The following is a 20,850-nucleotide window of genomic DNA, read 5'->3' on the forward strand; positions in this document are numbered from 1 at the left end:
TGGGGAATCATCATTGAGCGGGTGTGGTCTAGTGGAGTCCCACGGGGATCTATTCTTGGTCCTATACTATTTAACATTTTTATAAATTACCTGGAAGAAAACATAAAATCATCACTGATAGAAGGTGACACACAAATTGGGGGAGTGGTAAATAATGAAGAGGACAGGTCACTGAAACAGAGGAATCTGGTTCTCTTGGTAAATAAGGCACAAGCAAACAATATGTATTTTAATGTGGCTAAATGTATACATCTATGAACAAAGAATGTAGGCCATATTTCCAGGATGGGTGACTCTATCCTGTGATGCAGTGACTCTGAAAAAGATTTGAGGGTCATGGTGGAAAATCGACTGAACATGACCTCCCAGTGCGATGCTATGGCTAAAAGGGGTCAATGCAGTCCTTGGGTACATAAAGAGGGGGATCTTGAATAGGAATAGAGAAGTTATTTTACCTCTGTAATGTGCACTGGTGTGATTGCTACTGGAATACTCTGTCCAGCTCTGGTGTCCACAATTCAAGAAGGATATTGAAAAATTGGAGATGGTTCAGAAAGCCACAAGAATGATTAAGGGATTAGAAAACTAGAGTCAAGGAGCTAAATCTATTTATCATAACAAAGAGAAGATTAAGTGATGACTTGATTATAGTCAATAAGTACCTACATGGGGAACAATAGGCTCGTCAATCTAGCAGAGAAAGGTATAACATGATCAAGTGGCTGGAAGTCAAAGCTAGACAAATTCAGACTGGAAATAAGGCATAAATTTTAACAGTGACAGTAATTAACCAGTGGAACAAGTTACTAAGTGTTGTGATAGATTCCCCACCACTGATCATTTTAAAATCAAGATTGGATTTTTTTCTAAAAGATCTGCTCTATGAATTATTTTGGGGAACTTCTATAGCTGTATTATACAGGAGGTCATACTAGATTATAACAATGGTCCCTTCTCATCTTTGCATCAATGAATCTAAGAATACAAATACAAATACAAAACTGTAAGAACATAAATATAGTAGGAAAACAAGAAGTCAATCAATGTGGCTATATAGCAAGGTTCAAGAGGCTTTTTGATCCAAACAGAAATCCTTCAAACTTTGGAAATCTGATCCTAGTGAAGCCAATAAACAGAAGCATAAACTACAGTAGGCAACAAGTGTAAGGGAAATTAGAAGGGCCAAACTGGATTTTGAAGAGCAAATAGCTAAAGGCATAAAACAAAAATAACGAGAGACTCTTTAATTATAAGAGAAGCAGGAAGCTGATGAAAGAACTGGTAGGTATGCAATCAAGGGAGCAATTCAGGAAGATACAGGCATTGCTGAGAAGCTCACTGCACTCTTCATTGCAGTCTTCACGGCTGAGAATTCTGGGAAGATATCTACCCCTCACCTGCTCTTTTCTGTTACTAAAGATGAGGCAGTCTCAGAGACTGAGTTATCAGAAGAGGAAATGGAGCAAACTGATCATTTAAAATGTGTTAAGTCACCAGGCCCAATGGAGTACATCCAAGAATTCTGAAGAAGTTTAAGTGTGAAGTAGATGAGCTGTTAAAAAATATGCAAGCTCTCATTAAAAACAGCCACTGTTCCAAAGGATTGGAGGGTAGCAAATGATTTACCTATATTTTAAAAGGGTTCTATGGGTTTCTTTAAAGGAAAACAGTGTGTTTCACTAAACTCTTAGAATGAAGAGGTTAGTGAATAAAAGAGTCACTAAAATGGTGGAAAAAGGAGAACCACTTGACATAGTTTATTTAAACTTCCAAAAAGCCTTTGACAAGGTCCCTCAAAAGAAGCTACTAAAGAAGCTAAGTAGTTATGGAGTGAAAGACAAAGTATTGTCATGGATCAAAACTTGGCTAGGAGACAGAAAGCAAAATGCAGGATTACATAGTCAATTTTCATCATGGCAAAAAGTTAACAATGGTGTGCCTCAAGGTTCTATACTTGGTCCTCTATCAATATATTTATTAATTATCTGGAAAGTTGGGGTGGGCAGTGAGGTAGCAAAATTTCCAGATGATGCAAAGTTTAATCAGGATCAGAAGGGACTGTGGGGAACTTCAGACAAGCCAGGTGAATGAGCAACACAATGGTAAATGAAATTCAATGTTGATAAATGCAAAATAATGCATATTAGAGCGGAAACTTTAAATAATTGATACACCTTTCAGGGTTCTAAGTTAACTGTATCAAGTCAAGAAAGTACCATTATAGACAGCTCAATGAATACCTCTGCTCCTGTGGTCAATAAATCTAAAAAGATGTTAGGATAAGGACCAGAATGGTGAATAACACAAAGAATATTATAATGCCTTTATATAAATATATGGTGCAGCCTTATCCATTTCAAAAAGGATATTGCAGAATTAGAGGGAATTCAGAGAAGAGTGACAAAAATGCTACAGGTCTGTCAAGAACAGAGATTGAAAAGACTGTGATTGTTTACCTTAGAAAGGAGAAAAATGATCAGATACACAATAAAAGTATGTAGAACAATGAATGGTATAGAGAACGCAGATCAGAAATTTCTGTTCTCCTTGTCTCATAATAATAATAAAGAACAATGGAGATAATCAATTAAATTAAAAAGTGAAAATTCAAAATCAAGAAAAGGAAGTACTTTATAAAACTAACCTCTGGAACTTATTGCCACAGGAATAAGCTGAGGTCAAGAACATGAGATTGAAAAAGACTGGATATTTATATGGATATCAAGGATATCCAGAGTTTTCATAATTAATTATAAAAAGTTTGGAAAGGATATTAAACTTTGTGCTTCAGGGATTAGGATGAGAGCTGGTGCCTGATTCACAAAGGTATTTAGGTACCTAAAGATTAATATAGGTACCTAGAGGAATTTACAAAAGCACCTAAGCAGATAAGGTGGGAGTTAGGTGGCTAACCTACTTATGTGCTTTTATAAACACCACTAAGAGGTATCTTTATCTTTAGGCACCAAAATACCTTTTTAATCTATCCCTAATGCAGGGGGCAGATTATCCCACATTGGACCACTACAGGGTTCTTAACCTTCCTCTGAAGCATCTGGTCTAGGCCACTATCAACAGTCAGAATACTGGACTAGATAGACCTCTGATCAACTCCTATGTTCCTAAGAAATAGTTCTCTGGTGGGGGGAGATTGGGGGACTCCGTCTTTCATCTTCAGTAGTATGGAGTGATTATCTTGGTGGAGGGTTGGGGAGGGAAGAGATGCATGGATATGGCCAGAGAATTTAAAGCTCTATATAGCCAACCAGTCAAATCCCTCCCTACCCATGTCATGCAGCAGTTCTACTGAGTCTCTATAAACAGGAAAGAGGAATTTGAAGGAGGGAGGCAACTCCATCCTTCCAGATTCCATTTGCAAAGCTTATTTATATTTACCTCATAAAGGGGAGAGCCTTTGGCCCTGCACTATGACTTTATTGCAAGACTGAATAGGAGAATTGCTAAAAGGGAAAAAGCCCTTGTCTGCAAACAATTGATTTTGTAATTAGCAAGAACAATTAAGACAGACAATTTAGAGGGACATTCAGTTTATGTCAAAACTGAATAGATCTGAAAGTTTTCATATTATAGCCGTTCTTCTTTGAAGCTTTTATTAAATACACATTGCAAAATTCTCATGACAAATTCCCACAAGGATAAACAAATAATTGTATACCATATCTCCATGAAGTACAACGTTTCTAAAGAAAAAAAAAGGATGCAGTGAAGCTAAACTAAGAATTTTTGCCTCAGTGCAAACCTATCCCAATTCCTTGCTTCCAAAATTTGGCTAAAATAAAAGGCTATGTGAGGCACTAGGCATATCCCATCATTTTAAGTACAAACAGGTACACAACACTTTTCCCAGAGGAGGAGCCAATAAATATGGCCTCACCAGTTCTGAAACCATTTTGACCTAAAGAATCATCTTATCTTGCACATGGAATCAAAAACTTATAGAAAACAAAGCCAAGCAAAGGGGAGCTAAGATACCCATAGCCCAAGAGAATCAAAGGAAGTGTTTTTTGAGAAACAACCTTAGAATTAAAAAAAGAGGCCTCTAAAGAAGACTTAATTAAGCCCTGTGTTCACTGGAGAACCAGGATACTGTTGCAAGGAGAGGGTGGAAGGGCTGTAACCTTAAATGCAGTGGCAATGCATGGAACTAAAAGGCTATGAAGGGAATGGATTATCAGGGATAAAGCTTCAATGGGCTGCAGGCACTATTCCACTGAAGAAGAGCCCCATGAGAATAAAATATCCTGCGAAACTATTTCCTTTTCAAATAAAAAAGACTAACACTAGACATAACTTATAGTAAGGATGAAGGAGTATGATTCTGTGATTTAAGGGGATGTTGCTATAAATTGAGACAATGTTCTTGTAGGCAGGTGGCACTTTTCCAAAAAGGGCCATATTTTTGGTATTTAATGTACCACACTACACACATCTACATTGTGTATCAGTTGAAATCTTGTTTTATATATGTTTATATGAGGTAGGATGTGGAACTTCCAAGTGGTACTATAAGCCTGTAAGCACAGTGAAACAATGGTACCCAAAATGAGAGTGTCATATTTTTTGCATATTTCCAGAAACATTGCAACATGACTCTGACTACAATTTTTGCTATTTTAAGTAAATTTCAACCCCTTAATGTGGTGTTTATTGGTCAAAGCTACCAAACGACAATGTATTAAAAGATTTGTGTTGGTTTTCAATGGACAAGTATTTTTTTTCATAAATGATTACACTGTTTAACAGGGCAAAAATGGCAAATATCAACATTTTGCAATATACTAACATTAAATATTTTCACATTGCATACCTTAATTGTCAAAGTATCTCACAAGTGATTATAATAATTTTCTATATTTTCAATTGAAATTTTCTGGCCATATCGGTCTCACACTTAAGTTTGTGCACCAGTAACAGTAGATGGTGTGCCCATAGTTTGTACTGCATAGAGGGTAGTTATAAATGTACATGAATTCCTAATGTAATGATTCTCCATTTATAAGCTTTTGTACATATAGTGTAGTATCTGCTTGGTAGAAGGTTTTAACTTGTAATTGCCTATGCATGCAGTACTAGCCTTTGAAATATTCTAGAAACTAACTTTTTAATTCAGTGACACTTATGCATAGGTCAGAATTAGTGTCAGATATGACAATGCACAGTTTCATATTATGAACATGCAAATGCTAAGAGAAAAAGAAATGGCCTAACAAGAAGTAGTGAAGACAAAGTCTACAAACGAGTCCTTGCCCCTGCACTGAAGAGGTATGAAGAGCATATTACTGCCTTACAAACAATGTCATCAACAATATGACAAATTCATTTAATCCTGAATCAAATCCAGAGGTGCTTATCAACATATCTACTGAACTGCATGTAATATCAGATGTAAAGAGAATCTACTGAAAATAGCAGATATTAGTGAAGAACAAATGAAGAGATTTTTGAGAGGCGTACTCGATTCTGAGGGGACACAGCTTCTTCAGCCCAGTCAAGAAATCTGGCATAAAAACTTTTGATCACATGTCCAAGACGACCAAATTTAAGTCTTGCAAGGGAGGGACAATCGCAGCAGCTTTCAGTCCATAAATTGTTTTCCGCAGAGCTCTACCCTTAGCAAGACAGAGATATATTTCAATGGTAACTGTTCTCTCCCAATGTGTCTAGTTCTGTGTCTATGTCCCTCTTGCATGCTGATGGAACAATGAGAAGAATAGAAAAAGCTGAATTAGGACATCTGGAAGCTCAAGCTGAAAGAATCCATAAGCTAAGAGCATGCAACAAAGAAACCACAGTGTACATCAGAGATTCCATGGTTGTCATACAAATGATGGCTGGAGACAAATTCCACAGATTTGATGAACTGGCAGCTGAGTACTTGAGGCAAGTCCTAAAAGAATTCGACAAAGCTAATACTGTAACCGAAGTCTTTGACAGATATGACAACAGTAACTGAAAACTGCAGAAAGCCAGCACTGGACAGGATCTAAAGGTTGGATGCAATAGGTTGAAATAATACAGAGTCATTAACAGAAACAAATGCAAATATTTCAAAGAGGTCATTTTTACGTGTTGATGATGTCATTGTTTACCCCATTTCTATGGTAATGGCACCACTTGACAGCTCCACATCATACCTCATCTTAAAACATAAGCTTTCAAATGTATGTAGAGAGGGTACATTAAGATGACTAAATTGGTGGTGTCTTCTGCTTGCCTACTGAAGTGCAAGAAGTTCTGTCTCCAAGAACAATCAGAAATGAGCTGTGTTATGACAGTAAGACACTTCAAAAGACATTAAGACTCATTATGAATTCTTAGTATCTCAAAATATTTGAAAACTTCCTTCCTGGTTGTAGGTTGGAAGCACAAGCATAAGAGTGGCAATCCAATAGGGTAGATACCGTTGGAAAACGCCACTTTTCTATGTCAGATGTTACATTTGCCTTTCAACTCTGGTCCGTGTTGCTAACAGGTAAGCCCATAACTGCCAGTGGAACTATAAGAAGATATAAGTGATTCTATCAATTTGCCATCAGATCACCATTCCTTGTTATCTCTTATGGTTCTGTACTTTAGCAGCCCAGTGAATGTGGAGTCTATGTAGTTTATCATTACTCTTTATTTACAATCCCTGAGACAGTTTTCAATTAATGTGAGAAAACACATGTTCAATCCAATTTGGATTAATTTTTCAAGTAAGATTTTATAAGGAACAATGTCTAATGTTTTAACTAATGTTCAGATATCTTATATGTAATCAATTCTCTTTTACAACTGATTTTGTAATTTGATAAAAAAGTTATCAAATTTGTTTGTTTTTTCTTTATAAATCTATGCTGTTCATTGCACATGTTTCTATTATCCTCTAGTTGCATGCAGATTTTTCTGTTAGACATCTCTTCCATTATTTAAGTAGGAAATTACATTAGATTTACTGGACAGTAGATAGAATTACATGTTAATAAGGTATTCAGCATATGCTTCCTTAGAAATAGTACCATGGTATGATCAGCCAGTTTTCCCATTGGTGTATATTATTTTGGATTACCCACATAAAGAGGTTACTTACCCTACTGTAACTGTGGTTCTTTGAGATCTGTTGTCCACATGTATTCCACTTCTGGTGTGCATGCACCTATGTGGATGAGATCAGAATCTTTTTGAATAGTGCTCTACATGCCCTTTAGGACTTTATAGCTGAGGACATAAAGGGTGAGATGGATGCAACCACTCCATTTCCTTTGCCAAAACAGAATCCATATTGACAAGGACTCCGCAGCAGCAGAGAAAGTGCATTGTGGAATACATGTGGACAACACATCTTAAAGAACTACAGTTACTGTATGGTAAGTAACTGCTCTTTCTTCTTTGAGTGATTATCCACATGTATTCCACTTCTGGTGATTCACATGCAGTAATTCACATCCCATAGATGTAGTCGATTGAAACAATGATTGTAATACAGTTCTGCCAAAGCAAACATCAGATCTGGAGCCCTCTATCAAAAAGTAGTGATGAATGAAGGTGTTGACTGAACTCCAAGTAGCTGCTTTACATATCTCTGAAATTGGAACACCAAAAGAAAAACTGCAAAGGCTGCCAAGAGATCTGACAACAGCTAAGTGTTCGGATTCCCTACAAGACCTCTTTCCACTCAGCTTCTCAAGAACTCAGTTCGTCTCCAGACTTCATCTCTCGGGTATCTTTATTTGGCATACAGCAATGCTACACGGAATTGATCAGTCTCAAATGCAGGGGGAGTGGATGTAGGGTACATCACAGCTCCAAAGTTACACAGAAACCCTGTCCCTTTATATACATTACATATCTCATTGCATTTACTATACATTGCACCACACTTTGACTTTGTTACTTTGCAGGAAGCAATCCCTGTGCAGCATGCTCTGTCCATGCATTTTCCATGATCGACATACTCCTTACTTCATCTCTACATTCCTAATTTATCTTGTCCATTGTTATCTTGTTCATAGTAAATGGTTCCCTGGGTGTTCTCCCTCTTATCTTAGCTGGCTCAGACATTGTCTTTTTAGCCTACTGATCTATTTACTCATCTTATTTAGCTCAAATGTCCTGTTTTCAGCCTGATGATTCATTTATCTCCCTAATACTATCTTCCAAAGAAGGACGCCTCCCCATGTGTTTAAAACAGTCCCAGCAGTGAATTGCTTCATGACAATGAGGCAATTAGCATGCTCTGCCTCACTTGCCCTACTGAAGTGGAGAAGGGATATAAATCTTTCATTGGCAGAGATTATCTTTCAAGAGTTCATGAGGGTCCCAGAAATTTTTGTATCAGTATCAGGGCTGGGGTCAATGAGTAGTTTCTTCCAGGAGGCCAGAAATGGTGACTCTGATTAGTCCGATACCATTAGGTATTCTAGTACTACAAATGTTATGGGTACCACAAAAAAGAGAAGGTAGTGTTCCCTCCACCTTGAGAAGCGAGGTTGGTACCATAAAGTGAAGTGCTAGGTGCTCCATCGCAGGTGTCAGAGGCGTGGTACCAGGACTGACAGCTTAGGTTACACTGGATTCTTTAGTGCAAAGAGCTTTAGTGCTAGCATGGGAAGCTCTGCCATTTAAAATTTCAGTTCCAGTTGCTTTAGTGTCAGATGCTTCGATTCTTGTTTGTCAGTACCAGGCACACAAGTAGTTTCTCCAAGCTGCACTAAAATAATCTGGTGACCCTTCAGTGTCGAAGCATCAGCAGTATCCAATCTGGGCCTTGAACTGCCTCCTAAGGTAAATCTGCTTGGCGCCAGAGAGGGAGATCTGTGTCTGTGGTCCCCAGTAAGCACTCTCTCTCTCTTCAGTGTTGAGTGAAGGAGGGCAGGGAAGCTCTGGTTGACTCCACAGTAGAGGAGTGGGACTTCCTCAGTGCCAAATGACCTCTAGTGCCTGGGGTAGACACTTGACTTATTGGAGAACTCACCGAGCTGGTGTGATCCAGTAAGATGGTCTCTCCTTCAGGAGACAACAAGGCTATCATGTACTTCTCTAAGAGGAAAAGCTTCAGGTGGGATTCCCTTGCTTTTGGATTCTTTTGGGAAAGAAGCAGCATATAGAAACTTGTATGATATAGGTACTTCCCCAAGGCAGAAGAGGCAGTTAGGGTGTCCATAATAGGAACAGCTGCCTCCCAAGAGAGACAGGTCTTGAATCTAGGGGACTTTGACTTCACTATGTCTGGGGCAAGGTCTGGTTCCAAAGCATATCCTTAACTTGAAAAGGGTTTTTTTTTCCCCCCCCCTTTCTTTTTTTTCCCCTTTTCTTTTTTGCCAATGGGCTTAAACTACACCAACTATACTAGAGCATTAATTAAGAACTAACTATAGAAAATCAGTTGCACATAGACATTGAAGGTGTTCCATCTTGTAGCCCGAGGCAGTAAGAAGGAACTGAAGGTCGCTTGCTGTCACCTCATCTTTATGACCTCAGATATGGAGCACCAGAGGGTGCAGATATGGCCCTGAAAGACAATGCTATTTAAAAAGATTGCACTTTCGCTCACATGGTGTGTATGTGCACTAATAATGGAATAGATGTGGACAATCACTCAAAGACGATCTGATTAGGTGCTTTTTTTTTTTTTACACTTAAATAGAGGCGAAATAAAGTAAACATTAGTTAAATAGGCCCTTCAATAAAGAAGGTAACTTATTAAGTGTGTTGCAGATACAAGATTAGCTGTTTGATGATCCTGGACCATGTGCAGGGAGAGTGTGGATCTCTAGAGGCCATCTCCTAGCTAGATATACTACACCCAAATTTGAAATATAGGTATACAAGTATTTCAAGTGAGATCTACTTGTCTGCCCACATGCAGACATCTGCAGCATAATTAATAATGGGAATATTAGTGGATGCATCTCCCTGAGACTGGGATTTCAGCCATGAATATTAAGTTCAAATGTAGGATACAGTGAAACTGGTTTGTATTAAATATGATCTTTAAACAATTTTATTTTAGATGATTATTATAATTAAATATATAGCATTCAAAAAGTGGACAGTATACATTGTTTTCAGAAGTACATTATATAGTCATTAAAACATATTTAAAAGTGTCTTTCTTAAGCACTAGCATAAATTCCACTAAAATTAAAAATGTTTCCAGTAACTAGTTAGCAATACCATGTATAATTCATACCTTTTCTCCTGTATCTTTTCCCTCTCCATTTCCATACAACCCACAAGCTGTTTTTAAAGGGTCTGCAACACGCCTGAGAATTTGTTCTAGATCTTTTAATATAACTTCTGTCTCAGAGACAACTAATAAACCAACAAAATCAATAATTTAGCTAAAATACATATGTATATTTATGCAACATTATTATGAAATATTATTTATTACTCAGTCAATTAAAACAGTGGGGAACAGATACAGAAAATCTACAGGGAAAATCATTACTCCAAACATGGAAAAGAAAATGGGTTTCCTGTGGTCAGGGCCGGCTCCAGGGTTTTGGCCACCCCAAGCAGCCAAAACCAAAAAAAAAAAAAAAAAAAAAAAGCCGCGATCGCGATCTGCGGCGGCAATTTGGCAGGAGGTCCTTCACTCCCAGGCGGAGAGACGGACCCTCCACCGAATTGCCGCCGAATACCTGGAACTGCCGCCCCTGTCCGGAACGGCTGCCCCAAGCACCTGCTTGAGAAGCTGGTGCCTGGATCCGGCCCTGCCTGTGGTAAAACCATATGGGGCTAAATTCCGCTATCATTGACACTGGTGAAAATCCAGAGTAACTTTACTGGCTTCAGATGTGAGAACAATTCATCCTTTGGTCTTTAATGATTTGAAATCAACACAATTGTCAAGATTAAGTGAAGAATAATAAAAGAGTTATCTTGTTAAGTAAAATTCTTGCCAACTGTTATACCGGATATGAGTAGAAACTTGCCTGAAAATTTTTTAAACAAAAATAAAAAGTAACTTCTTACATTACTTTACAAAATATACCTCTTGAACTTTCTGGATAGAAAATCTCTGAAAGGAGATACAAAATGCAACAAAACTCACAAAGCCAAGCAGAAGCAGAGCTCTTTGGAGACAGGTCACTGGTAATCTTTCTTCTCCTTCCTACAGAAATAGGATGGGGGCAGCTGCAAGCAGCCTTTTCCAAAGGCAGCAGGAATATGGGGGCAAGAGGCCACATGAGGTCATCTCCCACCTTTCCGTAAATGGACATGACACAACGCTACCATGAGATAGCTCAATCAGTCCCTTCTGACCAGCCTTGTTTCTTTCCAATGTGTAACACAAATGTTTTTCACTGTGAGCGTTGATTTGAAATTAGGTAAATTCATACTAACAGTATTTGATGCAAAACTTTTCTTTTTTTTCAACATTGTAGGTTTTAGGGGAAAATGTTAGAACACATTTTTATTTAATGTAATTATTTTTAAAGAGAAGCTGGAAGAAAAAAATGCAGGAAGTTGTTCAAAAGGCAAGACATTCTGTAAACAGCTTTGATAAGATTATAAAGAGATTCTGTTGTGCTAATAAAGTATTCAAGTTGAAGGTTAGTTGAACTAATTTAATTTCTAGGTGGGACCATTTCATCTCACCTTACTGAGGCTTTAGAGGCTGCAAGGAGAAGGCCTTCTCAAATAAAGTTATTACATACTATCTTCAGAAATGATTAGATCAATAATTGTACCAACTTATCTGGTCAAAATGTGCAGTAAAGCCTGCATGGATGTTTGCACAACAGTACCAGCTTCATAAACCCTACAAATGTCTTTTCATGGAAAGTCTGCCATTACTGATATACTGCAGTGTTGTAGCCATGTTGGTTCCAGGATAAGGTGGTGAGGTAATATCTTTTATTGGACCAGTTTTTGTTGATGAAAGAGACAAGCTTTCAAGCTTCACAAAGCTCTTCTTCAGCGCTTCTCATGTAATGAATATCATCAATATTACCACAGTGTTTTTGGCTGGTAGCTAAATCATCATTTTCATTAGGTGTAGTTTATATGGTATGCAATACATTTGGTATAACATTTTTAATGTGTTTCCAAATCATTAATATGTGTTTTCCTTGGACCAATCATGTAAGTCGTACCAGGATAAGGGTAACATACTTTACAATTACATAGATACATACGTACATTTTTATATAATCTTTCATATGAACTGTATCCCAACTTGTTTTACAAAACTGAAAAATACAAGATGTATACAGTGCATCGTTTGCTAGTATTCTGCCAAAAAACTTATACTATATCCAGTCACATAAATGAAGATTTTTGTTCCATAGAGACCTTAGTAGGATTGAGCAAAGAGAAGATGAAAGGCCTTTCCTTTTCTACTTTGTATGAGGAATTGTTCTTGGCTGAGAAAGGCCCAAACAGAGTATCTGTGTTAACTATAATGCCATGGAGCCTATTGTAGAAAAGGAGTTTTGTGGATCCAAAATGTTTCCTATCTAAACATTTTTTTTCCTTTTAAATCAAAGAAATGTAGGATTCCTGGAATTTCCCAATAACTGAAAGCTTAATTCTGATAAGCTATGGGGAATTCTGAATTTAGTGTGCTCAATTGAAGGAAGTATAGAATTGTCAGCAGTTTTATTTTTTGCATTTTAGACCATATATCTGGACAATAGCTGAGGATGGGAGAATTCTTCTGGTAGATGTGCTTATGAAAATGACATTTCCAGCCAATATTCTGGAGCATTTTTCATATTAGACTGTACCTAGCCTAACCTGGGATACTAGACAAGTAAATCTGAGCAAATAACAGATTAATCACAATTCAGTCTATTTTATAGCTGTAACAATGCAATGCAGAGTTTCTTCCATAGCCAGACATATTTTCTTATATGTTTATGTGCTGTAATTCTAGGTGCAGCACCAGTGAGAACACAAACTATATAACTGAGTCAATCCAAGATATTAAGTTTTAGCTCTATAATATACCATACAGAAGTAGCTGTGAAGTGTTTCCAGTGGTCCAAGCAATCTTTAATGTATTTCATTAGGTCAAGCAGCTATTTTGATATCCTAGTTCCGTCTATTAACTGTTTCACTGGCAAGCACATGAATATTTAGTCTAATCAGAATAGGGTATAGAACTGATACAAAAGATTTAAATTGTTGACAAACTACTGGGACACCACCTACAGTGATTCCACTATAAACATGGGGCTGTTGTAATTATTCTTTCTTTGTAGTGCTTTTCATGTCATATTGAAAAACACTCTTTGTAATTCTGAGGTTACTTTGCCTACTGTTTATTTATTCAGAGGACACTTTCATAATAGGTGGAGCAATCGGAACCGGCACAGGGTGAATAACCTATTTTTTTTTTTTTTTGGTTTACTGGCAATCAAAAAAAATCAGTCCTAAATTAACTGAATCCAAAAATTGCAAAATGTTATGGCAAAATTGAAAAAAAAAACTGCTTTGGGGGAATGTTCTATTTCAGGCATTTTTAAAGGGCTAGATTCACAAAGCAGCAGGAGGAGGAAGAGGAAGAGGTAGTGGTGATATCAGTCTATGGTATAGCAGTCAATGTCACTCATAATGTCAGTTCATAGTCATTCATAATGGCAATGAATAGTCATTGGATCAGAAAGACAGGGCAAATGGATGACTCTGTAGTCCGGTGGCTAGGGCACTCACCTAGGATGTGGGAGACTCAAATTCACGTCTGTGCTCCAATAAAAAGTGGAACTTCCACAAGAAAGACTAAGAGAGACCACTGCAAAATATTCCATAATGCTATGATAAGGGTACTCTCCTGAGAGGTAGGAGAGTATTTTCAAATTTCTTCTCCACATCAGGCAGAGTGGGGAATTGAACCTGAGTCTCTCACATCCCCGATGAATGCCCTAACCACTGGGCTAAATATTATAAGGAATTAGCCACAGTTAACACCACCAAAATATTTTTGGTTGGAATTATTTAGCAAATTCACATAAAATTTGTGAAAAGTTTTGAGTCAACGAAACTGGGGGGGGGGGTGTTTTGTTTTTTTGGGGGGGGGTTTGTCAAATAAACTATTAGTCTGAAAAAATTAACCCAGCACAACTAACAACACATATAGTTCAGGTACCCTAACACTTTCTAATATAACCCTTTGTTTTTGGTTTCTTTATTCTTTGTTCTCCTACATATGAAATGCACAAAGCCAGAGCTCAAGACAAGACACAGACAAAATACTTCTTGGCTTAGATGAAGTACTTGTCTGGGAACCCAGGACATGATGATTTTGAGTCTCCCCTCTTCCACTGATCATTGTTAACAATTGTGTCCTTCACAGCCCATATTCACTTAGGCCATTACCGTAAGAGGTTAGATGAGTTAACTGATGATCTGAGAGGTTGCTCGTGATCATTTCAGAGAGATCATTTCTGACAGAGCTGGGAATAGGACCCAGATCTCTGCTATGGCATATCCAAATCTCACTAATTTAACCACATTGTCTCTCAATTAGATTAAGCCAAATTTATGTGTTTGGTTATTCTCTCTGTAAAACGGAGCAATTCTTGTACAGCCACCTCAACAAAGCATTGTGAGAAATACAGATGAACGCTACAGTCTTTAATTACATGATCAGATGCTATGAGACATTGACTGGGACCGAGAATGGATTCTGTCTCCTGTTCTGCCACCAGTTTTCTATATCATGCTGAATATGTCCTTGACTCCAAAGCATTGAGATGTGGATGCTAACTATTAAGATCTTTACTTGGTTTTGTAATTCATATTGTGTTAACTATTAAAATAATAATTTAAAAAATATTTACCTGTACAATAACTATTGTTCTTTGAGATGTGTGGAGAACATATACATATTCCGCTGTAGGTGTATGTGTGCCTTATGCATTCAAGTTGGAGACTTTTGCCAACCATACTGGTGGGTGGCACATGTGCCCCTTCCCACATTTGTGAATAGAGCTGAGGGCATAAAATGGCTGTGGCTCTGCCTCCCTCTCCATTCCTTCACATGACCCTCCAACAAAGACTCAAAGTAACAGGAAAGCAGAAGGGACATTGAGATATGTTTTGCACATATACATTCCAAGAATAATAGTTCACTGTACAGGTATGTAACCATTTTTTCTCCTCTGAATAGTTGTGCACATACACATTCCATTGTAAGTGACTCAGCAAAAGTTACTTTGAGGATGGTGGGACTTTAATTATTTGAAGAGAGCCTGCTGCATCATCTTGCCAAAGTTCACATCAGCTCAGGAAGCTTAAGTAAAAGTGTAGTGTCTGGAGAAGGTAGGCGCAGATGACCAGGGCCGGCTCCAGGGTTTTGGCCACCCCAAGCAGCCAAAAAAAAAAAAAAAACCACAACCTCGCGATCGTGATCTGCGGCGGCAATTAGGCGGGAGGTCCTTTTCTCCCAGTGGGAGTGAGGGACCGTCTGCTGAATTGCCACCGAATACCTGGACGTGCCACCCCTCGCCAGAGCGGCCGCCCCAAGCACCTGCTTGTCAGGCTGGTGCCTGGAGCCAGCCCTGCAGATGACCATGTTGCTGCTTTGCAAATGTCCACTATAGGCATGTTGTTCAAAAAGGCTGATCAAGTGGAATGAACCCTAGTGGAAAGGACTGTTATCCTTATAGGACAAGAGATCTTAGCTAGATATAGTCAGAAATCCAGTGGGATATATACTGAACTGTAAGAGGTTGCCTTTAATCCTTTCAGCACAGGATACAAAAAATCTAGGAGATTACCTGAAAGACTTTGTATGTGTAGGTAAAAGAATAAAGCTCTCTAGACATCCAATGTATGAAGCCTCTCCTCAGTTTTATTAGAGTGAGGCTTCAAAAACAAAAAACAGAAGTTTGGTTGGTTTGATTGAGGTGGAATGTTAAACAACCTTTGGTATAAACTTAGGGTGCAGCCTGAGAGATACTTTGCCCTGGTGGAATATTGTGAAAGGAGGGTCTGCTAGTAATGCTTGAAGCTCTGACACCATCCTCACAAAAGTAACTGCTACCAAACACACTATTTTCATTGGTAGCAAGAAGAATTTACTCACCTTGTGCAGTAATGATGGTTCTTCAAGATGTGTGTCCCTATGGGTACTCCACTGTAGGTGTGCTTGTGTCCCTGCGCTGCTGATCTGAGAACTTCGGTAGCAGTTTCCGTTAGGTCCACACATGCGCTCTCTCCTTGTGCTGCGCCAGGAGGTTGGCAGTGCGCCCCTACCCTCAGTTCCTTCTCTACCGCAGTCACTGACAAGAACTCCAAAGTAGAGGGGAGGAGGATAGGTGGTGGAGCACCCATAGCGGGACACATCTTAAAGAACCATCATTACTGCACAAGATGAGTAACAACTTCTTCTTCGAGTAGGGTCCCTGGGGGTGCTCCACTGTAGGTGACTTCCAAGAAATACCCCTTCTGGAGGGCTGGGACTTCGGAGTTGGGTCTGTTACAAATGGCAGTACTATGGAGCCAAAGATGGCTTCAGCAGCAGAGTCCACAATCATCGCATAGTGTTCTGTGAAAATATGGGCCATGTCACCGCGCTACAAATCTCCAAGATAGGGACATTCTTGAAGAAGGCGACAGTGAAGAAATTGACCTTGTGTAGTGTATCCGAACAGAGTCTGGAGGGATCATATTGTGAACTTGGAACAGTGTCTGATGCAAGTCAAGACCCACTTTGAAAGCCTTTGGGCTGATATTGCTGAATCCATGGGTCTTTTTGCAATGGAGAGGAAAAGCTTATGGGACTTCCTGAAGGCCTTAGTACTGTCCAGGTAGAAGGACAGGGCTCTCCTGACATTCAAGGTATGCAATATTAAGGTAAAAGATTGAAAGGCGAATTTGATTCATGAAACAGGGAGGTCACCTTAGAGATGAATTTTGGATGAGGCCTAAGCATAACCTTCTCTGGGAAGAATACCATGTAGGGTGGGGGATGTGCCCTCAGAACAGCTCTCTCTCCTATTCTCGTGGTCGAGGTAATCGCTATCAGGAAGGCCGTTTTCATGGAACGGTACAACAACGAACAGGTGGCCATAGGTTTGAAAGGCCTAATCAATGCTTTCAGTACCAGGTTTAAGTCCCACATGGGAATCGGACGACAAGGATGTGGGAAGAGGTTTACTTTTAGTGGTTGGATGTGACAGCACTGAATATCCTTAACAGGCTGGTGGAAAGCTGTTATAGCTGCTAAGTGGACCCTGAGAGAGCTTTAGGGTCAATGCTTAGTCTAGGATATGTGGAAAGAGTTGCAGATGTTGGGGAAATTTGTTGAAAAGAGCACCAAATCTGAAATCTGGACCATTTTTGCAGGTAAGTACGTCAAGTCAGGCCTTTCTGCTGTGCACAGAACTTCTTGTACCTCCGTTGAACAGGAGCTTTCTAGGTGTTGGAACCGACTGGGAGCCATGCCTTGAGGCAGAGAATCCCCAAACTGGGATGCAGGGTACATCCTCTGTTCTGTGAGAAGAGGTGCAGAATGGCTCAGAGAGGGATATTGTGACAGGTAAGGGTACCAGGTCTGTCTCAGCCAAGTAGGAGCAATTAGAATGACATGGGCTCTATTTCTTTTTATTTTCAGCAGGACTGTTGACAGTAGAGGAAATGGAGGAAAGGCAAATCTGAGGAGAAGATGATGTAGCTCCCTTCAAGAAATGGAGAAGCTGCTCCAGTGGGTGTCAGCAGATGCTTCAGCCCTGGTGAGGCATGCTGCTGCACAGGCAGTACTACCAGTGTTAAAGCTGATTCTATTTGTCCAGGTGGGATATGTAGCAAAGGACAAAATGCTGACTGGTATATGGATTGCACCGACGGGGCCAGCATTACAGATGGTGCCAACAGTGCTGACTGAGCAGACAAGGTAGACAGTGCGGACAGTGCTTATGTGGATGAAACTGCTGCCATTGATACCAGAGAGTGAATTAGGCACAAAAAGGCACAATAAGCTTTTTGTCACAACGAATGCTTGTGACATCAACATTACTGTAATTGGAGGTAAGTGCTTGAGTAGAAGATGATGATGGTACCTGTCTTGATGGCCCCACCAGAGTTGACAGTGCTACATCGAACAGTACCAGTGAACACTGGTGTTTATGACTAGACTTCAGTTCAATAACGATGGACTTTTAGATGATCTGTCCCATTTGTGGGACAACATATAAGACCAGGATGGTCTATTAGCCTCAGATGGTGAAGGAAACTTCCTCTGTTTTGAGGAAGCTGCAAGAGAAGAAGGAGATGATCTCTTTTATCCAGATTTTGTTTTTGGGGCCTGAGCAACCAGAGGTGCACTCCACATAGAAGAAATCTCCCTTCCTTTGTAGTGAGGGTCAGGCTCTGAAGTGGGGTGCATCGACTTCTCAAGCAAATTAATACTGATATGGAATTCCCTCAAATTCTTTATCCTTGCTGGGAAAGAGGTATGTATGAACATTTGTCCCCAACATGTCCCTCTTCCAAGACAGCTTGAGTACCTATCACTCACAGATGTTACTGCCCTGCAAGTGGCACACTGTTTAAATCCTGGGGATCTCTGCATGATAAGAGACACCCAGAACACAAAGTGTGAACTATCTAACTAACCTACAACACTAAAACTATGAACAAAATATGTACAATATATTTTTAAAATCTGGCAAGAAAAGAAAATCCAAGCTTAACAGGGAGCCCCATCTCTTGACATGGATGATAAGAAGGAACTGAGAGGGAGGCAGCAGCCACACCCCTTTCATATTCTCAGTTTGGAGCACAAAGATGGCAGTCGCATGTGCCACCCACTACTCCTGCTGGCAAAAAGTCTCTGACTAGAGTGCACTGGGCACACATACACCTACAGTGGAATGTATATGTGCACAATGACTCTAAGGAGAATTTAACATTGCAGCAACAGGTGTCTTGGAATTTGTTTTTTGTTCTGTATGTATACATGTGGCTTGTATGCTAAAATATTATTGTTCATCAAAGACAATCTTTTCAACACAAAAGGGACACAAAAGCTTAAATATATTAAGATGCTAAATGTATGTAAATATTATTCAAAGTAACTGGATACTTGTAATTAAACAACAGATAGTTTATACATACCCAGATTTTCTTTTGACAGGAAGTCATCTGAAACCATTGTTTCAAGAGAGCATCTTAACATACTTTTCCTAGAAAAAGATTTTCACACATTTAATACAAGTCACTAATGATGCATAGTTAAAGGACATTTTAAAATATAATATTTATTCATACAACATTTTTCTAGGTTCTTTCTTACAATAGTTGCTACATATTGATTTGTGAAAAAACACCTGTCTCTCTCATTCATTTCCTGGTAGTAATACTTATTATAGGTACAATCCTCTGTTTATCCCATATTATTAACAGAGTTTTGGTCCCAGGGTTTGGATAAGTAGTAAGAAGAAATGTATTATGAGAAGCAATTTCTATTTATACACAGAAAAACTCAAAATATAGACATAAAATGAGCCAAATTTCCAAACTCTAATCCACAAAAATTGTCCAGGCTAAATTTAGCTAATATAGATATCCAAGTACCTTATTGTACCCACAAATCAGGTACTTCAACATCTAAGTGACCTAATCATTCCTCCACACAAATAAACTGCTTTTATTATTTGTATCTGCATAATTGCAGGAACAAAAATGAAAGCCTGCTGAAAATCTAGCCAATTATCACTAACAGTAAATTATTTAGCAAGGTAAGTAGCAGTGAATTTGTGAAAGACGATTGAAATCATGCTTAACAATGTTTCTAAGTTCTGAAAAAATAGTGTTTATATTTCTTTCTTGATGGTCCTCCTGAATTCTCCACTAACGCATCACCCTTGATTTACACATCTCCTCTTCAAGATTCGCTGTTGCAACCCTTCTGGCTACAGAGGGCCAAATGTCTTCCCTTCAGCAGTGCTCTTGCATTGACTTGGATATTGTTAGTGAGGGCAAGTAGGTGCTCTTCCTACTCCATCACCCACATTCTCAGAAACGACAGAAGCAATCTCACATAATAGCATGATATACTAATCACAGTGCTACCAAGTCATTGGAAGTTATTTAATTACACAGTAAAAATGTTAAAAAAGAACTACCCAAATCTTACTTTCTTTTTTGTCCAATGCCACTTCTATTTTTCTTGACAACTTGCTTTTTCTGAGCTTTTATCTGAGACACAAAAATAATAAAACTTGGTTTGTGAGTGGTAATATGCTGTAACATTTTAAAGTAATTTTCTGCTATATATTAGTACATTCTGTAACTACATGAACTTTTACAGGAGAATAATTTAAACTTGTAATTACAAATATGAAAAATTATTTACCAAAACATTTTTAAAAAATCCAATAAAACAATTACACCAAGTCAAGTAATGTTTTTGTAGATCCCTTAAGTGGATTCAGGCTTTCATTATGATACTAAATATTAGTAGGCTTCTTCTCTGACTTTTGTAGTTTGATTTATAAGACAGGTATGTCACATGTGCTAAGCATGTATATACACAATTTATATTAAAAATACCTTGTACTGTGTAGAGTGTATATTTTGTGTGTATGAATACAAAAAAAAGAAATGATAGCTTAATCCATGCTACAGTACTCTTGAAGGATGATTAGACTGTCAGCTCAAAAAGATAATATATGTTCTTCATCAAGACTCTGGTTTTTTTTTAAACTACAGGTTAATGATGATAAAAGGAAAGCAAACACTGTGCTCTTTTGGACAGGGCACTGGAGTGCAAGTTGGCAAATATGGGTTCTATTGCTGGCTCTGCTACTGACCTGCTGTGTTACACTGGGCAAGTAATTTCATTCTCTGTGCCTCTGTTTCCCTTCTGACTTTTCAAATGCTTCGTCTATTTAC

The 20,850-nt window shown here is 38.6% G+C and overlaps 1 protein-coding gene across 1 annotated transcript in view; it reads right to left on the bottom strand.

Annotated features, from left to right (window-relative positions):
- The window catches only part of ZCWPW2 (zinc finger CW-type and PWWP domain containing 2), a 104,260-nt gene that overhangs the window by 9,066 nt on the left and 74,344 nt on the right, over positions 1 to 20,850 (bottom strand). Inside the window, exons 5-7 of the mRNA XM_054019598.1 lie at positions 20,093 to 20,154; positions 19,072 to 19,139; positions 10,193 to 10,314 (exon numbers count right to left, since the gene is read on the bottom strand). Of these exons, the coding sequence (XP_053875573.1) occupies positions 10,193 to 10,314; positions 19,072 to 19,139; positions 20,093 to 20,154 (252 nt within the window). The remainder of the gene's footprint in view (positions 1 to 10,192; positions 10,315 to 19,071; positions 19,140 to 20,092; positions 20,155 to 20,850) is intronic.

The sequence above is a fragment of the Malaclemys terrapin genome, chromosome 2 (assembly GCF_027887155.1).
Source record: "Malaclemys terrapin pileata isolate rMalTer1 chromosome 2, rMalTer1.hap1, whole genome shotgun sequence".
In the NCBI taxonomy this organism is placed as follows: Eukaryota; Metazoa; Chordata; order Testudines; family Emydidae; genus Malaclemys; species Malaclemys terrapin.